Here is a 24,777-nt window from a genome sequence, read left to right on the forward strand (position 1 = left end):
TACATTGCCCTTGGTTTGCTGGGGCTAAAGGATCCGGGTTGCATGCTTTGTCCCGGGTGACCGGGTCAGTATAGAGACAGAGAACATAGGAGGTCGTTGTTAGACTAAACACATACTGTTTATTTACAATCTAACTCCACAACTATACTTATGTGTTCATAACATAAAAACTCTGTCTTCACTCCTCAGTGACTAACCCAACACTCTCCCACATAGAGGTAGCCCGCGCTACACTGAGCTATCATGAGACTGACAGATGTTTTTCTCCCCATTTTGATATGTGCATATGTGAACACTGAAAACTTAATATACGTAACTGACATATGCAACAACAACAGAAACATATATTTGTTATAACGTCTTTAATATGATAAATGTGTCAAGGTGCTTCACAGCAGCTTTATAAGCAAAAGTTGACACTGAGCCATAAAGGTGATATTCAGGCAATTGGCCAAATTGATCAAAGAGGTAGATTTTAAGGAGTATCTTAAAGGAGAAAACAGGGGGATAAAGGTTTAAGAGAAGGTTTAAGGCACTTACAGCCTTCTTAGCTGAAGGCACTGCCACCAATGGTGGAGCAATTAAAGTAGATGATAGCCAAGAAGCCAGAATTAGAGGAGTGCGGAATGCTCAGTGGGCTGTGGGGCTGGAGGAGATTACAGACATATGAAGGGTCAAGGCCAAGAAAGAATTTGAAAACAAAGATGAGCAATTTAAAATTGAAACATTGCACAATTGGGAGCCAACGTAAGTCAGTGAGCACAAAGTTAATGAATGAATTGGACTTGGTGCATGTAAGGACATGGGCAATAGAGTTTTGCTAACTTCAAGATTACAGATGGTACAATGTGGGAAGTCTTCCAGGAATGCATTGGAATAGTCAAGCCTAGAATTAACAATAGGATGGAGAAGTCCTCCTGTAACAGATAAGCTGAGACAGGGATGGAGTGGGTGATGTTATGGGGCTTGAAATAGGTAGTCTTTGTTAATTGTAAATCAATTGGTGGAGGGCATTAATTGGGGTTTTACTTGAGCACATATAAAGAGACACTCACTGAAACTGTGGGTTGTTGAGTTAGGAGGTGAAGAAGGTACATCCTCCAATCCTGCAACTACCACATAGGCCAGTTGAAGAGGAGAAGTTACACTCACTAACCGCACAGAGACTCAGGCTTCCTTTAACAGGTTTTATTCAAGCATATGCAAGGGAACCACAATCATTCCTAAGAATGAAGACCCAGCTCCCAGATTGATTACATTTCATTACATTTGTACTTTTCCTTATCATAATGCATTTGAGTACATCCAATCAGTAACCGACACACCGGTCCTATGCTAACTCTATCCTATTGAGTACATAAACATGTGATTTTACTAACCAGTTATTCTAAAGGCTATATACATAATTATATTGCCCAATCCAAATTAAAACACGTATGCAAAGACCTTGGTTCTCACAACTAAAGACTGTTTGTGTTTCATCAAAGCCCCCTCTTTGTCCATTGTATGTCTTTCCATATCTAAGCTAAAACCATCTGCCCCTTCCCTATGTGAGAGGGGAGTATGCTTATCTAATTTATGTCCTACTTTTTGACTCTAATCTGACTCTCAAGGCTGTGTATCTGGTAATCTTCAACTTTTAATATGTTTAGCAGCCATGTCTGGAGATTTTTAGGATTTTTCAGTAAATTCTTACTGTATTCTCTTTAACGTTTTTAATTTCCCCCTAACAGGAGGTATATGCTTGCAATGTTTCACTGTAAATAAACTTAAGACTGAGTAAAGATTGGTTCAAATATCATCCTTCACTTTCTGCAGTCTAACAGTCTTAGCAATGGCATAGATACGTGGTTCGAAGCTCAACTCAGGGTCAAATATGACACCAAGGTTGCAAACAATCTGGTTGAGCCTGGGAAAGGGATGGCATCAGTAGATAGGGGACAGAGTTTGTAGCAGGGACCCAATGTTCAATTGGAGGAAACTTCTGCTTATCCAGTACTGGGTCTCTGACAAACAGCGTGATTATTTAGCAACAGCGGAGAAGACAAGAAAGGCGATGGTGAGGTTGAGCTGGGTGTCATCCGTCTACAAGTGAAAACTGACTGTGTGTTCTTGGATGATGTGAAAGGGCAGGATGTGATTGAGAAATAGGAGAGGGCCAAGGATAGATAGAGATTTGAGGGAAAAAATGTCTGCACATGCACAGGCTTCACTTCAAATGAATGCATTAAAATGCCAGAGCAACACGTCAAAATGCTGATTTCAGAGGCCTGCAGCAACTTGATGAAAGAGCTGAAGAAATGTTAATATTAATGTTGGTGCCAAACACTGCTTGTTGGAATGAATGAGATATTAAGATTACATTGAATATATCAATACATTTTCCAGGTATTCTTCATAATCAGACTAATTGGTTTGCATTTTTGCTATTTATTCTATGCTTTTCTTGTTTATTGCTTCTTTATTCCTAACAATTTAAAGTAATTTAAATTTCATTGAGGATGGCAGCATCCAAACATTAAAAACCAAAGCAGCAATATTGCTCATTAATGAAATCATATACATAATCCTTTCTTTCTGTTCTTTCAGATGAGTATTAGAACTGGCCTGCAGTTTTGCTGAGAACTACAGTGCATATAGTTTAGAGCTCAGTTTACAGATAGGAAATGTGGTTCAACACTTTTTGATCAATTTTATTTCCCTTCAGATTATTTTTAATTGCAATTTTCAATTCTTGCCTTCATTTTGAAGTCTAATACTCTATTTTAATCCACTGAAAATTTGTCATCCTTTCTTCTCTTTTACTATGCTGTGCTGCCTCAATCTTTGTGACACTGAACTTTGACTCCAGATTGGCAGTTTGACGGTAAGATGGTGAATAATGAAGCTACGTATTCTTAAAATCTTTAAAAGTTGCTGCTTGGCTAATCTTAATACTTTGCGTATTGTGACTAGGTTACGTCGTTAATGATTGTGTTCAATTAAAATTTGTGACATATAAAGGATGGGGAAAGAGAACAGTCACAGAATATATCTAACTTTTTTCTAAATTGTGTTTTCCATTCGTTTTTTTCTGTATGAGACTTGCATCAATAAAAACACAATAAGACTTGTTTACGCCTTTAAGATTGTGCTAGTTGAAGCATCTAAGCTGTGGACTTTCTTGAAAGTACATTTGTATAATGTTTTTTTGTTGCTACTGACAGATTGCAAGTTGGCAAGATCTGGCCCCCCAGCAACTATAGTAGCAATTGATGAAGAAAGTCGAAATGGTGAGTGACATGTTATGTTTGAATTTATTCAAATCATTTGCAAGTTTGATTTTGACAATTTGCAGCAGAAAATAAACATTAAACAAAAATCCTGCATTAAAAATGATTGTTGATTTTGAATAAATTAAATTCAACTGTGTAAGTTGAACTTAATTTTGATGATTATGCATCGAGAGCTATGATTCGTGAGGCCAGAGTTTCTGTTGATGGTAACAACTGACAAATGCTTAATATGTTTTTAAGACATCATTTGTCCACAGTTTTAATCAAGGCATTAACCAAACATTAATTTTCGGCCTATAATGTTTCCAGGCCTATAGTGCAGTTGTCTTCTGTCACCTGACAAGGAAGTTGTACTAATGTGACATGCTTTGATATGTGCAAGGGTCACACTTAGAGAAGAAAATCATTCTTAAATATTATAGCAGGAATAGTTTGTATCTTTTGAATGAGTTCAGGTCACAAATCAGTCACTTGTTGCGTATATTGCATTACAGTGAAGCCACAAAAATAACAAGTATCTTGACAGAATCAGGTAAGGTGCCACAGACAAATCATGGGGAAAAAAAACATTTCCATGTGTATGTTTATTCCTGAAACTTCAGTCACTTGCACACTAAAATTTAGAATTATCCAACAGTTTAAATTTAGCAATGCACACATACAGCAAAGTGTGAATGTAGTGTTAAAATATAGTGAGATGTTTTAAATCAAGTGCTGGAGGCTATAATTTGCCTTGAAATTTTTTTATTATATAATTGTGATTATTATTCTGAAATACTAAATCCTAGGGTCAAAAAATGTGATTAGTACTGAGTATTAGGGGAAATTAATTTGAATAAAACATTTGCTGGGCTGTGGGGAATGAGTAAGGAAATGGGTCTATTGGATTGCCCTTTCATATTAAGAGATTGCCTAAGTACAGTGACTGAATGTCTTCCTCCTGTGAAATAAGTTTCTATGAAGAAAGAATTTACTTTTATATAGCAGCATGTTTGGCACAAGGTGTGCCTAAGTGCTTCATACCCAATTAATTAATTTTGAAGTGTTGCCACTGTTGTCATGTGTCATGCAAAACATGGCAGCCAGTTTCCACACAAGGTCCCACAAACAGCGTGAGACGGATGACCAGTTATTCTGCTTCTGGTGCTGTTAAATGTTGCCAGTTGAGAAAAAAAATGGCAGAATATATCAATGGACTATTTTTGAATCTGTGAGAGCAGGCAAATGGGGCCTTACATCTCATTTGAGAAATCATTCAGTACTCCTGCAATGCTTCACTGAAGTGTCAACTTAAAGTATGTGCTGAAGTCCTAGATTGGAGTTTGAACCCAGAACCTTCAATCACGAAGGTAGAGTGCCACCATTGAGCCATGGATAAAACCTAAATTATGTTTTAAGCTGTGTTGATTTTGCAGTAGTGCAAAATGCAGCAACTTGCTTAGAGTGCAAGGTTAATATCTATATCTTCAAATATACAGTTATCAATCACATTGCTGCTATCGACCATAAGCCAATGTAATTTATAAACTCAATACAAATGTCTGTGTGACTGCATAGTGAAATTACATTAAATATTGATATTTTAAACAGTGGATGACCCTTGGGCTACGTACAATACATTTGGCCTTCTTGCCTGCAAGGTCTACCATTTCAGTTAAGCAATGAGCATTGGACTCTTTGGATGTTTGAAGCAATAAATGGCTCCCATGGGTGGAATAAATACTAAGACAGCCGGCAGACACATGCATTAGTGCACAGGAGACATATTTTACTGAGTGCACTTGAGGGCTGCTACACTTACTGCTATTAAGCGGCATTCGAATTCTGAACATATGGGTTAATATACTACTTTCTGCTTAATTGTCTTGTGGGACTGGATACTTTGTTGCAATTAATCAGGTTGCACAAATAAATAATTGTTGTTGAAATAAATGGCAGATTAGTTACAATTAACAATCCATTTTAGTGCAAAGATTTCTGCATTTGATTTGTTATTTTTAACTCAACCTGTAGACCAGTGCACAAAATGCTGAAGGAAGAAAACAATTACTGCCTTGCCTTTTGACTGCTCCCCACCTGGCATAAACTAGGCTAGTGATTGGGGATGGGTGGAGCTAGTTTAAAAAAAATGAGGACAATATCTTATCCCCTCTGATCCCACTGCCCTCCTGCTGCATTCCAATATTAACTTGCTGTTTGGAGCGGGTGAGCAAGACACCTACAGGAAATAAGTGTGGTGCTGTTTAAGTATGTAGATTGAGTCTCGATTTATCTGACAAGGATACAGTTTGCAATTTTAGCTGGGGGCCTGAGCAGGGGAGCAGTGTTGTGTGCACTGCACCTGCCGCTACCCCTCCACTTTCAAAATCAGGTGCTTTCCTCATGCAAGGAAGAACTGCTCATTGCAGTTGGAGAAAAACTTTAGTGCGAGGGGGTATTGCCGTGGGCCACATGGGAATAATGACACAGCTGGAACTATGAATGAGGTTCTGCTGAGGGAGTTTAAGGCACTAGTGTTCAAATAGTAAGCAGAAAGTCAAACAGATCTGAAATTTAAATGTGTTGCTTAGAGTGGTGTAGGAAACAGGTGTTTTGATTCATGGGGCACTGACATCAGAGTTGGGGAAACAGGGAGCTGTTCCTTTGGGACAGGCAAGGTGGGAAGAGGGTACAGATGAGGGGGAGCATTATAAATTTAAAGAGAAAAGCCATGGCCATAGAGCAGTGTAGCTATTTAGGTAAAGATAAGTAGTGTTACAGGAAAAGCCAAACGAGGATTAAAAAAATCATATGGCTGGGTTGTGATGCACAATTAGCTTGCGTGAGTTCATAGCCATGTAGGCACTACACAAACTTTGTGCTGCCTGCTGCTTTAAATTATGACATGCAGCCTAGGACTAAGCATTTTACCGAGTAGCTACATGCCTCAGAGGAGAGTCCCAATTTCATTTGAGGCTAGACTTTTTAAAAGTAGAATGCACATCTTAAAGATGGTCTTTACTTCATAAAGTCAAGGTGAATCCTGGCTGCAGCAGGTGGAGGAACCAGTGAAAGAGGAATCTTTGAGCAGAAAAAGGAGTGGGTTGGTGCAACAGGCATGCTCCAATATTCTCTAATGCAGCACTGGAAGCCTTGGTGTAGGTGGTGGACAGGAAAGAGGCCCTCTTCCCTCAGAGGGCCAGAAGGTCCTCCAGACAAATACTGCAAAGGGACTGGTGTAGCTAACTGTCAGGGTCAATGCCAGCAGTCCAACTCTGAGGACCTGAATGCAGTGCTGCAAAAAGTGCAATGACCTCACATGAGTGACCAAGGTCAGTGAATGCATTTTCACATGTAATTTCCTACCAAATTAACCACTAGCCTCACACACTGCTCCATCCATCATACCCACTTCAATTACCAATACCCTCTACCAAGCATGACTTATACTGAACATTCATACTCTCATCTCACTCGCACAAGTGCTGCATGCCTCACACCCACATTTCACAGCTTACACAAACTGCCAGCTTTTCAAATGGTGACAGGCAAATACGTTGCACCGCACTCACTGACATGGTTCCTTCTCCCTTGCAGGACAAGGTTTCCTATAATTGGAGGCAGCAGCAACTAACCGGTGGGGCACAGTCCTTCCACAATGATGGTGACATTGCTCATCTTCATTGGAGCTGCCACAACTTAGGCTATGGGCAGCAGTGGGGCTGAAACTATAGAGGGTGACGATATGTTCTTACCTAATCCATCTTCCCGAATCTCATTCCTCCCTCACTTCCGATATCCAGCTGCAGTTGATGTAAATATGCGCCTTTTTGGGTGAATGATCACTTGGCCAAGCAACAGTGCAGGAACTTTGAATCCAAGAGGAATAAGAGACTGATGAAGAAGGAACACCATTATTTGATCTCACAATTGCAATCATCTGCTCACATACACTGTGCATATTTTAAGAGGGTAGCATAGAGGTGGGATCTGTACATGGTGAGTCACTGGGCATGAGTGACCTGCAGCTATTGCTAGTGCTAGCTCCCAGATGGTGAAGTCAAGCCTGAATTCTGCAGCAGAGGGCTCAGCTGAGAACCTTTTATGGGATGCCATACAGGAAAAGGTTGATGGGTATGCACTGAAATGTTTGGTGCACCAGCAGGCCTGCCAGAAAGCCTGATGTCACTGTCAAGGAGCACGATGGAGTCCGGCACCAAACTGGCATAGAACTTTACGCAGACTGTAACCTTTCCTTTTGAGCATGAGAACACTTGCAGACCCGCCCATGATTTAGCATGATGGCCAATGTCTTAGCTTCCATTGTAGATGGATAGATAATTGGTTTATTGAAAAATCATCACGGTAGCAGGTGCTGCATTGTGATGACAATACAAATAAAACAAGTAATCATAGAAACATAGAAAATAGGAACTGGAATAGGTCATTCAGCCCTTCAAGCCTGCTCCATCATTCAATATGATCATGGCTGATCCTCTATCTCAACGTCATATCCTGTGCACTCCCCATACCCTTGATGCCTTTAGAGTCCAGAAATCTATCTATTTCTTTCTTCAATATATTCAGGGACATGGTCTCCACAGCCCTCTGTGGTAGAGAATTCCATAGGCTCATCACCCTCTGAGTGAAGAAGTTTCTCCTCATCTCAGTCCTAAATGGTCTACCCCATATCCTGAGACTGTGACTCCTTGTTCTAGACCCCCCAGCCAGAGGAAATATCATCCTTGCATCCAGTCTGTCCATCCCTGTCAGAATTTTATATGTTTCAATGAGATCTCCTCTCATTCTATAAACTCCAGTGAATACAGGTCTAGTCGGCCCAACCTCTCCTCATATGACAATCCTGCCATCCCAGGAATCAGTCTGGAGAACTTTCGCTGCACTCCCTCTGTGGCAAGTATATCCTTTCTTAGGTAAGGAGACCAAAACTGCACACAATACTCCAGGTGTGGTCTCACTAAGGCCATGTACAGTAGCAGTAAGACACCCTTGCTCCTGTACTCAAGTCCTTTCGCAAAGAAGGTCAACATACCATTTGCCTTCTTAACTGCTTGCTGCACCTGCATGCTTGCTTTCAGTGATTGATGTACAAGGACACCCAGGTCCCTTTGACATCAACATTTTCCAATCTATCAGCATTTAAATAATACTCTGCCATTCTGTTTCTCCTACCAAAGTGAATGACTTCACACTTATCCACGTTATACTGCATCTGCCATATATTTGCCCACTCACTCAACCTGTCCAAATCGCCTTAAAGCCTCTTAATGCCTTCCTCATTACTCACATTCCCACCATGTTTTGCGTCATCAGCAAACTTGGAAATATTACATTTGGCTCCCTCATCCAAATCATTGATATGTATTGTGAATAGCTAGGGCCTAAGCACTGATCCCTACAGTACCCAACTAGTCACTGCCTGCCACTCCGAAAAATATATTCCTACTCTGCTTCCTGACTGCTAACCAATTCTCAATCCATGCCAATATATTATTCCCAAATCCCATGTGCTTTAATTTTACACACTAGCCCCTTATGTGGGACTTTATCAAAAGCTTTCTGAAAATCCAAATACATCACATCCACTAGTTCTCCCTTATCTATTCCGCTAGTCACATCCTCAAAAAAACTCCAGTAGATTTGTCAAACATGATTTCCCTTTCATAAATCCATGTTGACTTTGTCTAATCCCGTTGATATTTTCTAAGTGTCCTGTTATCTCATCCTTTATAATAGACGCTGCTATTTTCCCTGCCACCAATGTTAGGCTAACAGTCTGTAATTCGCTTTTCACCCTCGCTCCTTTTTTAAATATTGGGGTTACACTTACCACCCTCCAATCTGCTGGGACTGTTCCAGAATCTACAGAATTTTGGAAGATGACAACCAATGCATATACTATTTCCATGGCCACCTACTTTATTATTCTGTGATGTAAATTATCGGGCCCTGAGGATTTATCGGCTTTCAGTTGCATTAATTTCTGCAGCAGTATTGTTTTAGTAATATTAATTTCCTTCAATTCCTCATTCTCACTGGACACTTGGTCTCCCTAGTATTTCTTGGAACTTATTTGCGTCTTCCTTCGTGAAGACAGAACTAAAGTAGTTGTTTAATTGCTCTGCGATTACCTTGTTCTCTATTATAAATTTTCCCATTTCAGACTGTAAGGGACCTACATTTGTCTCCACTAATCTTTTTCTTTTTACATACTTACAGAATCCTTTACAGTCTTTTATGTTCTGTGCAAGTTTACTATCATACTCCATTTTTCCCCTCTTAGAGGAGGCGATGGCGTAGTGGGATTGTCGCTGGACTAGCAATCCAGAGAGCCAGGGTAATGCTTTGGGGACCTGGAATCAAATCCTGCCGCGGCAGATGGTGGAATTTGAATGCAATAAAAATCTGGAATTAAAAGTCCAATGATGACCATGAAACCATTGTTGATAGTTGTAAAAACCCATCTGGTTCACTAATGTCCTTTAGGGAAGGAAATCTGTTGTCCATACATGGTCTGGCCTACATGTGACTCCAGACCAGGTAAGGACAATAGATTTCCTGCATCAGGACTCTTAAATGCCCTCTGAAATGGCCTAGCAAGCTACTTAGTTGTAACAAACCACGACAAAGACACAAAAAAGAATGAAACCAGATGGACTACCTGGCATCGACTTAGGCACCAGAAACGACAATGACAATTTAAGCCTTGTGGACCCTGCAAAGTCCTCCTTTCTAACAGCTGGGGACTAGTGCCAAAATTGGGAGAGCTGACTCACAGACTAGTCAAGCAACAGCCTGACATAGTCATCCTCACGGAATCATACCTTACAGAAAATGTCCCAGACACCACCATCACCATCCCTGGGTATGCCCTGTCCCACCAGCAGAGGTGGCAGCACAGTGGTATACAGTTGGGAGGGAGTTGCCCTGGGAGTCTTCAACATTGACTCCCAATCCCATGAAGTCTCATGGCATCAGGTCAAACATGGGCAAGGAAACCTCCTGCTGATTACCTCATACTGCCGTCCCTCAGCTGAGGAATCAGTGCTCCTGCATGTTAATATTGAACATCACGTGGAGGAAGCATTGAGGGTTGCAAGGGTGCAGAATGTACTCTGGGTGGGGTACTTCAATGTCCATCACCAAGAGTGGCTCGGTAGCACCACTACTGACCGAGCTGGCCGAGTCCTAAATGATGTAGCTGCAAGACTGAGTCTGCGGCAGGTGGTGAGGGAACCAACAAGAGTGAAAAACATACTTGACCTCATCCTCACCAATCTACCTGCCGCAGATGCATCTGTCCATGACAGTATTAGTAGGAGTGACCACCGCACTTATTATGGAGACAAAGTCGTGCCTTCACATTGAGGATACCCTCCAACGTATTGTTTGGCATTACCATCGTGCTAAATGGGATAGATTTCGAACAGATCCAGCAGCTCAAGACTGGGCATCAATGAGGTGCTGTGGGCCATCAGCAGCAGCAGAATTGTACTCGAACACAATCTGTAAGCTCATATATCCCCCACTCTACCATTACCATCAAGCTAGGGGATCAACCCTGGTTCAATGAAGATTGCAGGAAGGCATGCCAGGAGTAGCACCAGGCACACCTAAAAATGAGGTGTCAACCTGGTGAAGCTATAAAACAGGACTACTTGCGTGCCAAACAGCATGAGCGGCAAGTGATAGACAGAGCTAAGCGATCCTACAACCTTTGGATCAGATCTAAGCCCTGCAGTCCTGCCTCATCCAGTCGTGAATGGTGGTGGACAATTAAACAACTCACTTGAGGAGGTGGCTCCACTAATAACCCCCTCCTCAATGATGGAGGAGCCCAGCACAGCAGTGCAAGAGATAAATCTGAAGCACTCGCAACAATCTTCGGCCAGAAGTGCCAAGTGGATGATCCATCTCGGCCTCCTCTGAAGGTCCCCAGCATCACAAATGCCAGTCTTCAGCCAATTCGATTCATTCCACGTGATCTCAAGAAACGGCTGAAGGCATTAGATACTGCAAAGGCTGTGGGCCCTGACAACATTTCACAATAGTACTGAAGACTTGTGCTCCAGAACTTGCAGCGCCCCTAGCCAAGCTGTTCCAGTACAGCTACAACACTGGCATCTACCCAGTTATGTGGAAAATTGCCCAGATATGTCTTGTACACAAAAAGCAGGACAAATCCAAGCTGACCAATTACTGCCCCATCAGTCTACTCGCCATCATCAGTAAAGTAATGGAAGGTGTCATCAACAGTGCTATCACGCATCACTTGCTTAGCAATAACCTGCTCACTGATGCCCAGTTTGAGTACTACCAGGGCAACTCAGCTCCTGACCTCTTTACAGCCTTTGTTCTAACATGGACAAAAGAGCTGAACTGCCAAGGTGAGGTGAGAGTGACTGCCCTTGACATCAAGGCAACATTTGACCAAGTGTGGCATCAAGGAGCCCTAGCAAAACTGGAGTCAGTGGGAATCAGGGGCAAAGCTCTCCGCTGGTTGGAGTCATACCTAGCACAAAGGAAGATGGTTATGGTTGTTGGAGGTCAGTCATCCCAGCTCCAGGACATCACGTCAAGAGTTCCTCAAGGTAGTGTCCTAGGCCCAACCATCTTCAGCTGCTTCATCAATGACCTTCCTTCCATCATAAGGTCAGAAGTGGGGATGTTCGCTGATGATTGTACAATGTTCAGCACCATTCGCGACTCCTCAGTTACTGAAGCAGTCCATGTCCAAATGCAGCAAGACCTGGACAATATCCAGGCTTGGGCTGACAAGTGGCAAGTAACATTCGTGCCACACAAGTGTCAGGCAATGACCATCTCCAACAAGAGAGAATCCAACCACCGCCCCTTGCTGTTCAATGGCATTACCATCACTGAATACACCACTATCAACATCCTGGGCATTACAATTGACCAGAAACTGAACTGGACTAGCTATATAAATACTGTGGCTACAAAAGCAGGTTAGAGGCTAGAAACCCTGTGACAAGTAACTCACCTCCTGACTCCCCAAAGCCTGTCCACCATCTACAAGGCACAAGTTAGGAGTGTGATGGAATACTCCCCATTTGCCTGGATGAGTGCAGCTCCTACAATACTGAAGAAGCTGGATACCATCCAGGACATAGCCGTCGGCTTGATTGGCACCAGATCCACAAACATTCACTCCCTCCACCACCAACGCACAGTGGCAGCAGTGTGTACCATCTACAAGATGCACTGCAGGAATTCACCAAGGCTCCTTAGACAGCACCTTCCAAACCCATGACCACCGCCACCTAGAAGGACAAGGACAGCAGATAGACGGGAACATCACCACCTGGAAGTTCCCCTCCAAGCCACTCACCATCCTGACTTGGAAATATATCGCCGTTCCTTCACTGTTGCTGGGTCAAAATCCTGGAACTCCCTTCATGTACCTACACCACATGGCCTGCAGCGGTTCAAGAAGGCAGTTCACCACCACCTTCTCAAGGATAACTAGGGATGGGCAATAAATGCTGGCCCAGCCAGTGAAGCCCACATCCCGTGAATGAATTAAAAAAAATCAATCTCTTGGTCCTCCTTTGCTGAATTCTAAACTGCTCCCAATCCTCAGGCTTGCTACTTTTTCTAGCAACTGTTTGGATCTAATACCGTCCTTAGGCCAGAATTTTCCCATTGGCATGCAAGGGACGTCGACGTGTAAAATGACGCACGGTGACGTCAGGCGAGCATCCCAATGTCACTGCGCATCATTGTGATATTTAGGTGGGCGCGAGATGCTCTTGGATGCGCGCCTGCCATTAATTAATCACCCAGTTAAGGCCCTTGAGGCAGCAATTGACTGCAATTTATCGGGGCCCTTGCGATCTTCAGGACATCGCACAGACATAACGGGCAGGAGGGTAGGAGACACTTGTATAAACCTCATCCACGGGCGGGATAAGAGGGGTGAGTGGGGTCGTGAATGTGATCTGTCAGGTATTTAAGTGTGAAAGTTACTGATGCTTGCCTGTGTGAGCAGGAATACTTCAAAATTCATCCCAGCTGCTAGGACAGGAGTTAAAGCCTTCAGGTTAGCACTCTACAGTAAAGATCATTTTTGGGGCCTGCAGCTTTCAGGTAGCCTTCCCTTTGCCTGGGAACGGGAGTTGTGCTCGCCACTGAAGGCACCTCCTCTGAAGAGGGAGGGAGGGCCAGAAGGGGAAGGAGGCCACGAGTCCACATTCAGCCTCCAGTGGAGCCACGTTTGGGAGGAGAGGCGCAGGCACAAGGGGTGCAGGGCCTACAGGAAATCCAAGGCGGAAGAGACCGCAAAAGACACCACTATCCTGCTGCCAGGGTTTACAGGCGTGAAGCAACTACTCTAATATGTCTGAGGTGCAGTAACGAAGGAGGCTCCGTTTCTCAAGGGAGACAGTCACCTCCATCTATCAGATGATAGGCCCTGAGATCTCCGAAAACTGTATGGGTGGGCACCCCATGCCAGTGGCTCTAAAGATCACAGCTGCTCTCAACTTCTATGCCTCCGGCCCTTCCCAGAGGTCGGTGGGTGATCTTCATGGAGTCTCCCAATCAGCTGTCCACAGTTGTGAAAGACGCTTTGTTCAGGCGTGCATTGACTTTCATCCTCTACCACTGGGACAAGGCCAGCCAGACAGAGTGAGCCAGAGGCTTTGCTGCGATTGCTAGCTTCCCCCGCGTCCAGGGTGCAATAGACTGCACACATGTAGCTATCAAGGCGCCAGCGGGTCAGTCGGGTGCCTTCGTCAACAGGAAGGGCTTCCACTCCATGAATGTGCAGATAGTGTGTGATCACAAGATGCAGATTCTGCAAGTCTGTGCAAGGCACTCAGGCAGCTGCTATGACGCTTACATCCTCAGACACTCCCAGATGCCGAGGCTCTTCAGTACTCCAGCACGGCTGGATGGATGGCTGCCGGGTGACAAGGGCTATCCCCTCAAGACGCGGCTCATGATGCCTCTCCACCATCCGAGAACAGAGGCTGAGCAGTGGTACAATAAGAGCCATGCCCCACAAGGGCTGTGGTGGAGAGAACCATCAGTCCTCTCAAGATGCGCTTCCTATGCCTGGACCACTCAGGGGGTGCACTCCAGTACCCCCCCAGATCGTGTGTCACTGATTGTGATTACATGTTGCGCTCTCCACAATCTGGCGCTGGAAAGAGGCGACGCAGTGAATGAGGAAGATATAGACGCAGTTGCTCCGGATGCACATGATGAGTCCAGCAGTGAGCTCAGGTTCCTATCCCCCTGCCAATCTAGTTTAAACCCTCCCCCACAGCACTAGCGAATACCCCTGCGAGGATATTGGCCCCAGTCCTGCTGGGTGCAACCCACGCAGCTTGTACAGGTCCCGTCTTCCCCAAAATCGGCCCCAATGCTTCAGGAATCTAAATCACTCCGTCCTATACCATCTCTCCAGCCACACATTCATATGATCTATTCTCCTATTCCTGATCTCTCTGGCATGTGGCATTGGGAGTAATCCTGAGATTACTACCTTTGAGGTCCTGCTTTTTAAATTATTTCCTAGCTCCCTATATTCTGTTTTCAGGACCTCATCCCTCTTTTTACCTATGTCATTGGTACCAATGTGGACACAACGCCGGGCTGTTCACCCTCCCCCTTCAGAATGTCCTGCAGCTGCTCAGTGAAATCTTTGACCCTGGCACTAGGGAGGCAACATACCATCCTGGTGTCACGTCTGTGGCCACAGAAACGTCTATCTGTTCCCCTTACGATAGAATCCCCTATCACTATTGCTCCCCCACTTTTTTTTCCCCCACTCTGTGCAGCTGAGCTACTCGTGGTGCCAGGGACTGCATTCCGCTGAGAAACCATTTTCCCCCAACAGTGACCAAAACGGAAAATCTGTTTGAGAGGGAGATGGACCCAGGGGTCTCCTGCACTACCTGCCTAGTGCTTTTACTGTGTCTGGCGGTTATCTATTCCCTTTCTGCCTGTGCAGTCTTTATCTGCGGTATGACCACCTCACTGTATGTACTATCCACAAAGATCTCATTCTTATGGATGCTCCACAGCAACTCCAGCCACTGCTCCAGCTACAAAACAGGGATTTCGAGTAGCTGCAACTAGAGACACTTACTGCACACATGGACACTGAAAATGTCCTTGACTTCCCACATTGTACAGGGGGAGCATTCCACTTAGCCAAACTGCCCTGCCATGATTTACCCTTAAATTACTCCCTTTACTTTTATTTCCCTTAGTTTAGAGAATATTAAGAATGGAAGAAATGCTTACCAGGTCCTACTTAGCAAGGCCGCCACTCTTCTTACTGAGGAGAGGTAGAAAATGAAAGGATCCCTCCTTCCCTCTTCACCAAACTCCAACTGAAGCACGCTAATGCAGTCCAAAGCTGCACCCCAGTGCAGACAAAAGCAGCACTGTAGATGGTTTGCTTTTATGCTGTCTGAACCTAGCTTCTGAATACCTGTTTAAGCCGGTTAACTAATTTACTAGTTGCATCTGCAAGCAGAACCTGTATAACTCCTGTTTTAAAGCTGGACTAAAACTCACCTTCCCCAACCCAAAGAGCAACTTTTAGTTAGTTGTTAAATTAAAGAAAGATTAGAGTTTAGATAGAAATTAACCCTTAAAAGTCCTCCTCTCACCAAACTCCAATTGAAGCATTTTAATTCAGCCTAAAGCAGCGCACCAGTGCAGACAAAAGCAGCACTGTAGATGGCTTGCTTTTATGCCATCCGAATCTAGCTTCTGAAAACCTGTTTAAGCCAGTTAACTAATTAACTAATTTACTAGCTGCATAATTCATAACAGTTATATACAATCATTAAAACAAAAATAAAACATAACATTACAATAGGATTGCACAATTATCAGTATAGTATACAAATAATTACAATACATTGAAAAATGCAGGCCGTTTTAATTTATAGAATAAGAATGAAAGGTCTGCAGCACTCTACATTTTGTATTAATGTCCATAGATCCTATGTTGTCAGATTGAGTTAATTAAATACTCAATCATTACCTACTATTTATGAGGTTCATAAAGTAGGGGATTGGGTGGTCTTCATAGCACATGCAGAAGTCATCCAATGCCTGAATGCTGCAGTGGAAGCTCAAATGAGGTTGTGAAATCTCAGTTTGTTGCCATCAGAGTCAGACTGCTGCTATCATGGCTTGTGGATACCATTGCTCCAAAGAGCTCTCATGTTTTTCCAGCAGTACAGCAATCCATGCTTCAGATTGCTGAGCTACTGCTCTGAGGAGAGTCCCAGTGGTTCCTTGGAGCAATAGTCTGTGTTCTCTCTCAGGATAACAGCATTCATGTTCCCACCACTGCTGCTCAGTCAGTATCTCTGCTATTTCCTGTCAGCCAGCCAGCTTAGGCTGCAGCTGCTGATGCCGAGGTGGTGAAATTTGAAGCCAGGCTTTCTAGGCACAGAGCTGTTCAGGGGCATCCTGCAAGGCGATCTGCAGTTACCCCCATTGAAATTCAAAAGCCTTCCACCAGCAATGATACACACTACTGGGGTAGCCCTGCATGGGATCACTCGGCCAAACAAAGGCACTGGCAAGGCAGACACTAAGGGAAACCATAAAGCTGATCGGGTGATTTTTGGACAGAATGTTGGATGGCTTGTTGGATAAAGTAGATTTGGAATGTTTGGTTTGTGGTGGCTTTTGTTTAAGCTTTGTGGTCAAAGGATATTGTGATGGTCTGTAACAGAAGATTAGATGATAAGATGTGTGACTTTTACACAATGGGGACTTGGGATTGCATTCAGTGAAACTATAGTTCAATGAAGTGATCACTCACAGTCTGACTGGTTGCATCCCCCCGCCACCCTTCTTCCTGCCCTTCCCTTTCCACCTCTTCTTCTTCCTCCTCCTCCTCCTCCGTAGCTGCTTGCATATCTCTGGTGGCAAGTGTTGTGTCTTCATGGAGGATACAGCAGCCCACCATGAATTGTGGCACATACATTCAGAGAGTGGTAACCTTTGCAATTACAATATTTCTCAGCAAAACAATGTGTGTGCAGTCAACGACACCCTGCTATGGGAAAGTCTGCCATCCTGTCAAAACCACATACATGCTCCACATGCTTCTTTCTGTTGATAAAGAATACAATCAACAATACGTGTTCTGGAATGAAGAGCATTTGTTACCTCTCAGATGTAATAGCATGCTTTGAACTGGATATGGCACAGATGACCGCTGCTCCAGCTTGGAAGAATTCTGATGCAAAGAAATTCTGGACCACTGTCACCTTTGCAGCCTTTGGGATGGCTGCCCTTGCTCTGAGGCTGCAGCTCTGTTTGCAAGAGGTGGCAGAGTTCTTTGGGCAGCTCCTGTGTAAAGTACAGATAATGTACATACTGCTCAGATGCAGGTCCAGGAAGACCCCAGGCAGATAATGTCTCTTTCTGAAAGCCCTTCTTCCTCCTCTTCCTCTTCCCTCTGCAAGTAGCTTGTCCTCCTTTTTGCATTCTCTGCTCCATGTTCTCATGCTATAGCAGAAGAGGGATGGTAATTATGCCAACCATGACTGGAAGCAAGTGGTCTGCCCAGAATCCTTGAAGTCACGACCAAGGCCTTATCCACAGGCAACACCGCTTGCTGTTTGTTCTCAGATGGGTTCTTCTACCTTGGACTTGAGGCATGAAACATGGTTTTTAGACAGACTGTAAACATGCTCTGGTATCAGTTTAATACTTTACTGGTACCACATCTGAATGGGTTACACAGTAGGCATTTTGCTCCCAGGAATGATTCCAACTAGAGAGAGAGTCTAACACATGACTGACTATATGCCAGTACATCAACATCTATGTCATACATTAGCATATCCCATCTATTAACCCTTTATACTACACTGTTAACTTCACCAACTTCAACGAACTCAGCAAATCACTAAGCGCTCTACAAACTCAAACAAAGCCAGTAGAAGTTAATCAGCAGCTAACCTGTAAATTGTTGATGATCCCATTAAATAGTATTTGTTAGGGGTTCCTTACTGCTGCTGAATGCATGTTCATCTCTGTATGCTTGGGAGGACATTAACTGGAGCAACAAGTTTGAAGGTGGGAGCATTTGCATCAATTTAGCATTACGTATGAATGATATTACAATCTGCCTGCTCTGCATACTTCTGGCACACACGCCTAACACCAATGCTAATGCCCTCAACAAGATGACACTTGGCATAGAACATAGCAGAAGTGTGCATGTGTGGCCCATCTCCTTGCTTGTTTCTAGCTACTCCTACTTGGAGATCTACTGTCATGGTATGTCATGCTTATGAGTCTTGTGCCACCCTCACACATTCACTGTAGGTTGTCTGTAACTGCTCTGTGATGTCCATCGTCCAACTACTAGGTTGACCCCTCTTTCTGCTGCCCTCCACTTTGCCCTTTGGAAGAGATCTGTGTGGCATGGATGCCATTTTGGAACAAAAATGGCACTTGTACTGAAACTGCGGCCACTAAGGAGCCCAATTTGCGGTCAAGGATTTTAACAGTGATAGTACATCAGTGAATAAGGTGAAATCATGGAAAGGTGGTTAAAAGTTACATCTGGATGCACAAACCATTCATAACAAGACAGACAGGTTAATGGCATAAATTAGATTTGATCTAATAAGCATTATAATGATGTGGTTGCATGGTGACCAAAGTTGGAAACTGAATATTCCACGGTATTTGATGTTCTCAAAAGATAGACTAAACGGAAAAGAGGAACCAGGGGAGGCAGTGGGTAGTCCTGATAATTAATACAACATAAAGACAGTAGTGAGAAAGGATCTTGGCTCAGAAGAGCAGGAGGTAGAATCAGTACGGGTGGAGATAAGAAATAAAAACGGCCAGCCAGAATGAACAGCATGAATCATGTACTGAAACGCTCAGTGCTGCCTGGGCAGGGGAGTTGGAGGCGGGGGGAAGAGGGCGAGCGCTGAAGTCAGCTCATTGCATGGGTACGCTCAGTGAAAGCTCTCTGAAGGCACAGAGTTGCCTCAGGGAGCTGATGATTTCTAACGTTAAAAATAAAGGTTATTTTACAATTAAGGTAAATATGTCTCCTCATGTGACTCTGTCACATGAGCAGGGAAATGTTAAAATGAGATTTAAGATTTTTATTTTATTTTTTAATTAACATCGGAAACCTCATCCCACCCATGGATGAGGTTTCCTCAAAAAGCCAAATGCCACTTGGCCTTTTCACCTTCCTGCCAACCGTAAGATTGGACGGGCAGGGAAAAATTCACTTAAAATAATTTATTAATGGGCTTAACAGCCATTTTAATTGTCGGCAGGCGCGCTGCTGACTCCCATGCACGCCCATCGACTGAAATATTGTGCGGGTGCGCAATAATGTCGGGACACTCGCCCGACGTCATCATGCGCTATTTCACACTCGTGCGTGTTGGGCGCGCGCCCACACGCCAAGGTGAAAACCCAGCCCTATGTTTACATCAAGGCATTCAGACCAGCTGCCTTTAATCCAATTAAGTATCTCTCACACACACGCACACAGACACTGATACCATTATTTTACAATAAATTCCAGTAACATTATGAGAATTATTATATCTTCCTGACAAAATGGAGGTGAGTAAGCTAGGGTGAGGTCTCAGCAGAGATGGTGTGAATGAAATTTGTATTTGTAGATAAGTGGGAAAGGTGTTATTTTCAAGGGGACATGGAAAATGTTTACAACTGGCAAGATAATTAAGTCAAAGTTATTACGTTGATTTTCCCCTGAAGTGCTGACCATAATGATAACATGAAAGATTTTTATATTCTGGGAAAAGTAACTTATAAAGACAAGGGGAAACAGTGGGATTTACAGATCAAACAGGGAGAAATGTATTTAAAGAAGGATGGAAGGCTGTGGGCAGGGGGTGGGGTGTGTGGCTGTGGCTGTGTGAAAGGTGACTACGTGAAACAGGCTCGGAGAAAAAGCCTCTAGCTACCCTGAAGAAGTTTTCTGTTCCACTAACCAAAGTTGTGTTAAAAGCCTTTGGAAGTCCTTGTCCAGTGGGTTCTTGTGGTGATATTGTTGGATGATTCTATAAATTTGGAATCTATTTGGACTGTTGCCTTAAAGGGGGTGTGTAGTTGGGAGTCTGGTTAAGTAGAAATTTTGGGAACTGTTTTACCTGTGTAACTGTAATCTTATGTGTGTTTAAATTTGTTCTTCTTTTGTTAATAGATATTTTAATTTAATCTTTAAAATCTCTAAAGGTGGTAGTGGACTCATTACTTGTGACTTCAGGGCACCAGCCTTCTTGTAATAAATACAAATTGCAAAATCATTGTGATAGCGTGGCCAAGTTTCCCTTGTGGATTTGGTCAGCCTGGCAAATACTACCTGCCACATCATAACACGAGATGTAGTCAAGTTAAGTGAGTGGGCAAGAAGGTGGCAGTTGGTGTATAATGTGAGGAAACATGGGGCAGAAATTCCCCCCCGTTGGGGGGGTTGTGAATGGGCATGAACTCGATCAGCGCCCCCGATCGGGGCCACGCCAACACTTTACGTGGGTGGGCCAATTAAGGCCCACCCAGCATGACACATGCCCTGAGCACTGAGCGCTCCCTGTGCGGGCGGGGCGGGGGGGGGGGCGGATTCCCTGAGTCGGGGCTTGCGCTCTTTTGCGTGCATGTGCGCAAAAGAGCATAGAAATATCCCTGAGGCACCTCTGTGCCTCAGGGAGATTAGTTTAAGGTTTAAAAATTTAAATAAAGAAAAGGAAATATTTTAACACGTCCCCTCATGTGACAGTGTCACTTGAGCTGGGACATGTTCATGAATTTTGATAAAAATTTTATTTAATCAATGAAACCTCATCCCGCCCATGGATGAGGTTCCATGAAAAATACGAAGGCTGCTTGGGCTCTTCGCCTGCCCGTCAACCGTATGGTTGGATGGGCAGCCCTGTTAATTGTTTTAATGACTATTTAAATGGCCTTAAATGCCTTTGACAGTTCGGCAGGTGTACAGCCAAGTCGGCCGCATGCCCGCCAAACTGAAAATCTAAATGACACGCGGTGACGTCGGGACGCTCACCTGACGTCACCGGCATGTACAGATTGTGCGAGAAAGTGGAGTTGAGGTTGATGCTCAGCCATGATCTTATTTAATGGCAGGGTAGTCCTACTCCTCTTATTTCATCTTGCTGACTTATTTCTGTGTTTCTGGCCCAACATGGAAGAAAGCTGTGATAGATCTAGTTCTGGAGAATTAAGTAGGTCAAGTAAAATGTGATGCAGTGGGAGAACATCTTAATGATTATAATATAATTAGTTCTAAAACACTTATGGAAAATAACAAAGAAAAATCAAAGGTGAAAATACCTAATTGGAAAGGAGCCAATTTCAATGATTTGAGAAGGGATTTAGCACAGACAAACTATAAACAATGATTGGCCTGGACTTCAGTAAATGAACAATGGCAGGCCTTCAAATTGGAGACAGTTCTACAACAACTACTTGCATTTGTATAGTGCCTTTAATATAGTCAAACACCCAAAGCGCTTCACAGGAGTATTATTAATCAAAATTTGACAGACACTTGAAATATTAGAATGCCCAAACACGGTCAAGTTTTAAATAAGTAGAAGAACTAGAGAAGCAGAAAGGATTAGGTAAGGAAATGTATACCTTTGGGCACAGGCATTCAGTGATTAACATTGGGTTGCTCAAGAAGCCAAAATTGGAGGAGTGCAGAGATCCTGGAGAGTTGTAGGGCTAGAGGATGCTGTAGAGATATGGAACAATTTGAAAACAAGGATACAGGAATGGGGCCAGAGGACTGGAGAATTGCACATGTTACACCCCTGTTCAAAAAAGGGGACAGGAATAAACTTGGTAGTTACAGGTCAACCAGTTTAACCTTAGAGATGGGAAAACTTCTAGAGACCATTGTCAGGTACAAAATTCATTTTCACTTGGGAAAACATGGGGTAAGAGACAGCCAGCAGGAATTGGTTAAAGGCCAGTAACGTCTGACTAACATAGAGGATCTATTAAGATAGTGCATTAGATGCATATATGGGCTTTCAAAAGGCATTTGAAAAATTACTATATAATAGATTTATTCAAAAAATAGAAGCCCATGATATTAAAGAGACAGTAGCAACTTGTACTATGTAATTGGCGAAGGCATAGGAAGCGCAGTGTAATGGTGAATTTATGCTTTCCTGATTAGAGAGAATTATGCAGTGGGGGCCCCCAGGGTTAATATTAGACCCATTGCTTTTCTTGTTTTAGATAACTGGCCTGGACTTTGTTGATGGTGATGAAAAACTTGGCAAAGCAGTAATTAGTGAGCTGGATAGCAACATACTTTAGGAGGACGTTGCTGGAATGGGCAGGTACGTGGCAGATGTAAATTTATGTGGATAATTGTGAAATGATACACTCTGGGAGGATCAACGTAGAGAGGCAGTATAATGTTAGTAGTACTATTTTGATAGGAGATGTTTGCAAGAGCAGAGGGACTTGGAGGTGAATATTCAGAAATCTTTGAAGGTAGCAGGATAAGTTGATAAGGCAATTAAAAATGTGTCTGGGATATTTGGTACTGTAAATAGGGGCATTTAATACATAAACAAGCAAGTTATGTTGAATCATTGTAAATCACCAGTTAGACCTCAGCTGGAATACTCTGTACAATGCTGGACCAGCACAATTTTCTTAGACAAAAACAGAATTACCTGGAAAAACTCAGCAGGTCTGGCAGCATCAACGGAGAAGAAAAGAGTTGACGTTTCGAGTCCTCATGACCCTTCAACAGAACTAAGTAAAAATAGGAGAGGGGTGGAATATAAGCTGGTTTAAGGGGGAGGTGGGGGGGGGAGAAGTTGGGGGGTGGTGGTTGTAGGGAAGCAAGCAGTGATAGGAGCAGATAATCAAAAGATGTCACAGATAAAGGAACAAAGAGGTGTTGAAGGTGGTGATATTATCTAAGAGAATGTGCTAATTAAGAATGAATAGCAGGACACTCAAGGTACAGCTCTAGTGGGGGTGGGGTGGAAAGACTGACAGGGCATTACAGGTATAGATTTAAAAATAATGGAAATAGGTGGGAAAAGAAAAATCTATATAAATTATTAGAAAAAACAAAAGGGAGGGGGAAGAAATGGAAAGGGGGTGGGGATGGAGGAGGGAGTTCAAGATCTAAAGTTGTTGAATTCAATATTCAGTCCGGAAGGCTGTAAAGTGCCTAGTCGGAAGATGAGGTGCTGTTCCTCCAGTTTGCGTTGGGCTTCACTGGAACAATGCAGCAAGCCCAGGACGGACATGTGGGCATGAGAGCAGGGTGGAGTGTTAAAATGGCAAGCGACAGGGAGGTTTGGGTCTTTCTTGCGGACAGACCGCAGGTGTTCTGCAAAGCGGTCGCCCAGTTTACGTTTGGTCTCTCCAATGTAGAGGAGACCGCATTGGGAGCAACGAATGCAGTAGACTAAGTTAGGGGAAATGCAAGTGAAATGCTGCTTCACTTGAAAGGAGTGTTTGGGCCTTTGGATGGTGAGAAGAGAGGAAGTGAAGGGGCAGGTGTTGAATCTTCTGCGTGGGCATGGGGAGGTGCCATAGGTGGGGGTTGAGGAGTAGGGGGTGATGGAGGAATGGACCAGGGTGTCCCGGAGGGAACGATCCCTACGGAATGCCGCCGGGGGGGGGTGAAGGGAAGATGTGTTTGGTGGTGGCATCATGCTGGAGTTGGCGGAAAGAGCTTTTCCAGGTAATTCTGTTTTTGTTTTGGATTTCCAGCATCCGCAGTAGTTTTTTATTTTTATCACAATTTTCTTAGAGCCAGCAGAGGTACAATGGGCCAAATGTCTTCCTTCTGTGCTGTAAAAGTTTATGATAACCTCTCTCCTCATTCGCTCGGTGACAATTTTAAATCGATGATCCCTTGTCACTGTCTCTCCAGTCAGAGGAAATAGTCTTTCCCTGTTCAACGCATCAAAATCCTTCATTTTAAAAAGCCCCTCATATTCAGATGATATAGAATTCAGTTCTGTAATGATAAAATGCAATTTTTATCAAAATATCGACAGTCAACTAATCACCTAATGATGAAAACTGAATAAAGATCAATTTTTTGTTGGTTAACAATTTGCTGTCAACATACCAAATTTTCTTGAATGTTCAAGAGGAGCATTGAAAATGAATATGCACGTAAGAGCTTTTTGTTGTAACTTTAATATAACAGAATAAACTCCTACTTTAAACAATAATTCATGTCAGTTCCGATCACTTTGTACATACATTCTCACATTTAAGTTGAGAAATTCATGACTGCGCTGTCTTCAATTTTAAATTTGCAGCATGAATTGGGAGTGAAGAATTGCTATTTAATTTGAGTATTGGAACACTGGAACAGAAGCTGGCAGCAACAACTTAAGTGGAATGCACTTTGTTCTGAGTGCTATATGGACCTTTAAAAGTAATCATGGTCTGTTTATTCTCAACAAAATTGAGCTAACTTGCAATC

The 24,777-nt window shown here is 43.3% G+C and overlaps 1 protein-coding gene across 1 annotated transcript in view; it reads left to right on the forward strand.

Moving 5' to 3' along the window:
- The window catches only part of pcdh15b (protocadherin-related 15b), a 1,616,824-nt gene that overhangs the window by 786,007 nt on the left and 806,040 nt on the right, over nucleotides 1-24,777 (forward strand). Inside the window, exons 7-8 of the mRNA XM_078565941.1 lie at nucleotides 2,852-2,866; nucleotides 3,207-3,272. Coding sequence (XP_078422067.1) covers nucleotides 2,852-2,866; nucleotides 3,207-3,272 — 81 coding nt within the window. The remainder of the gene's footprint in view (nucleotides 1-2,851; nucleotides 2,867-3,206; nucleotides 3,273-24,777) is intronic.

Source organism: Cetorhinus maximus, chromosome 20 (assembly GCF_964194155.1).
Source record: "Cetorhinus maximus chromosome 20, sCetMax3.hap1.1, whole genome shotgun sequence".
NCBI lineage: Eukaryota > Metazoa > Chordata > Chondrichthyes > Lamniformes > Cetorhinidae > Cetorhinus > Cetorhinus maximus.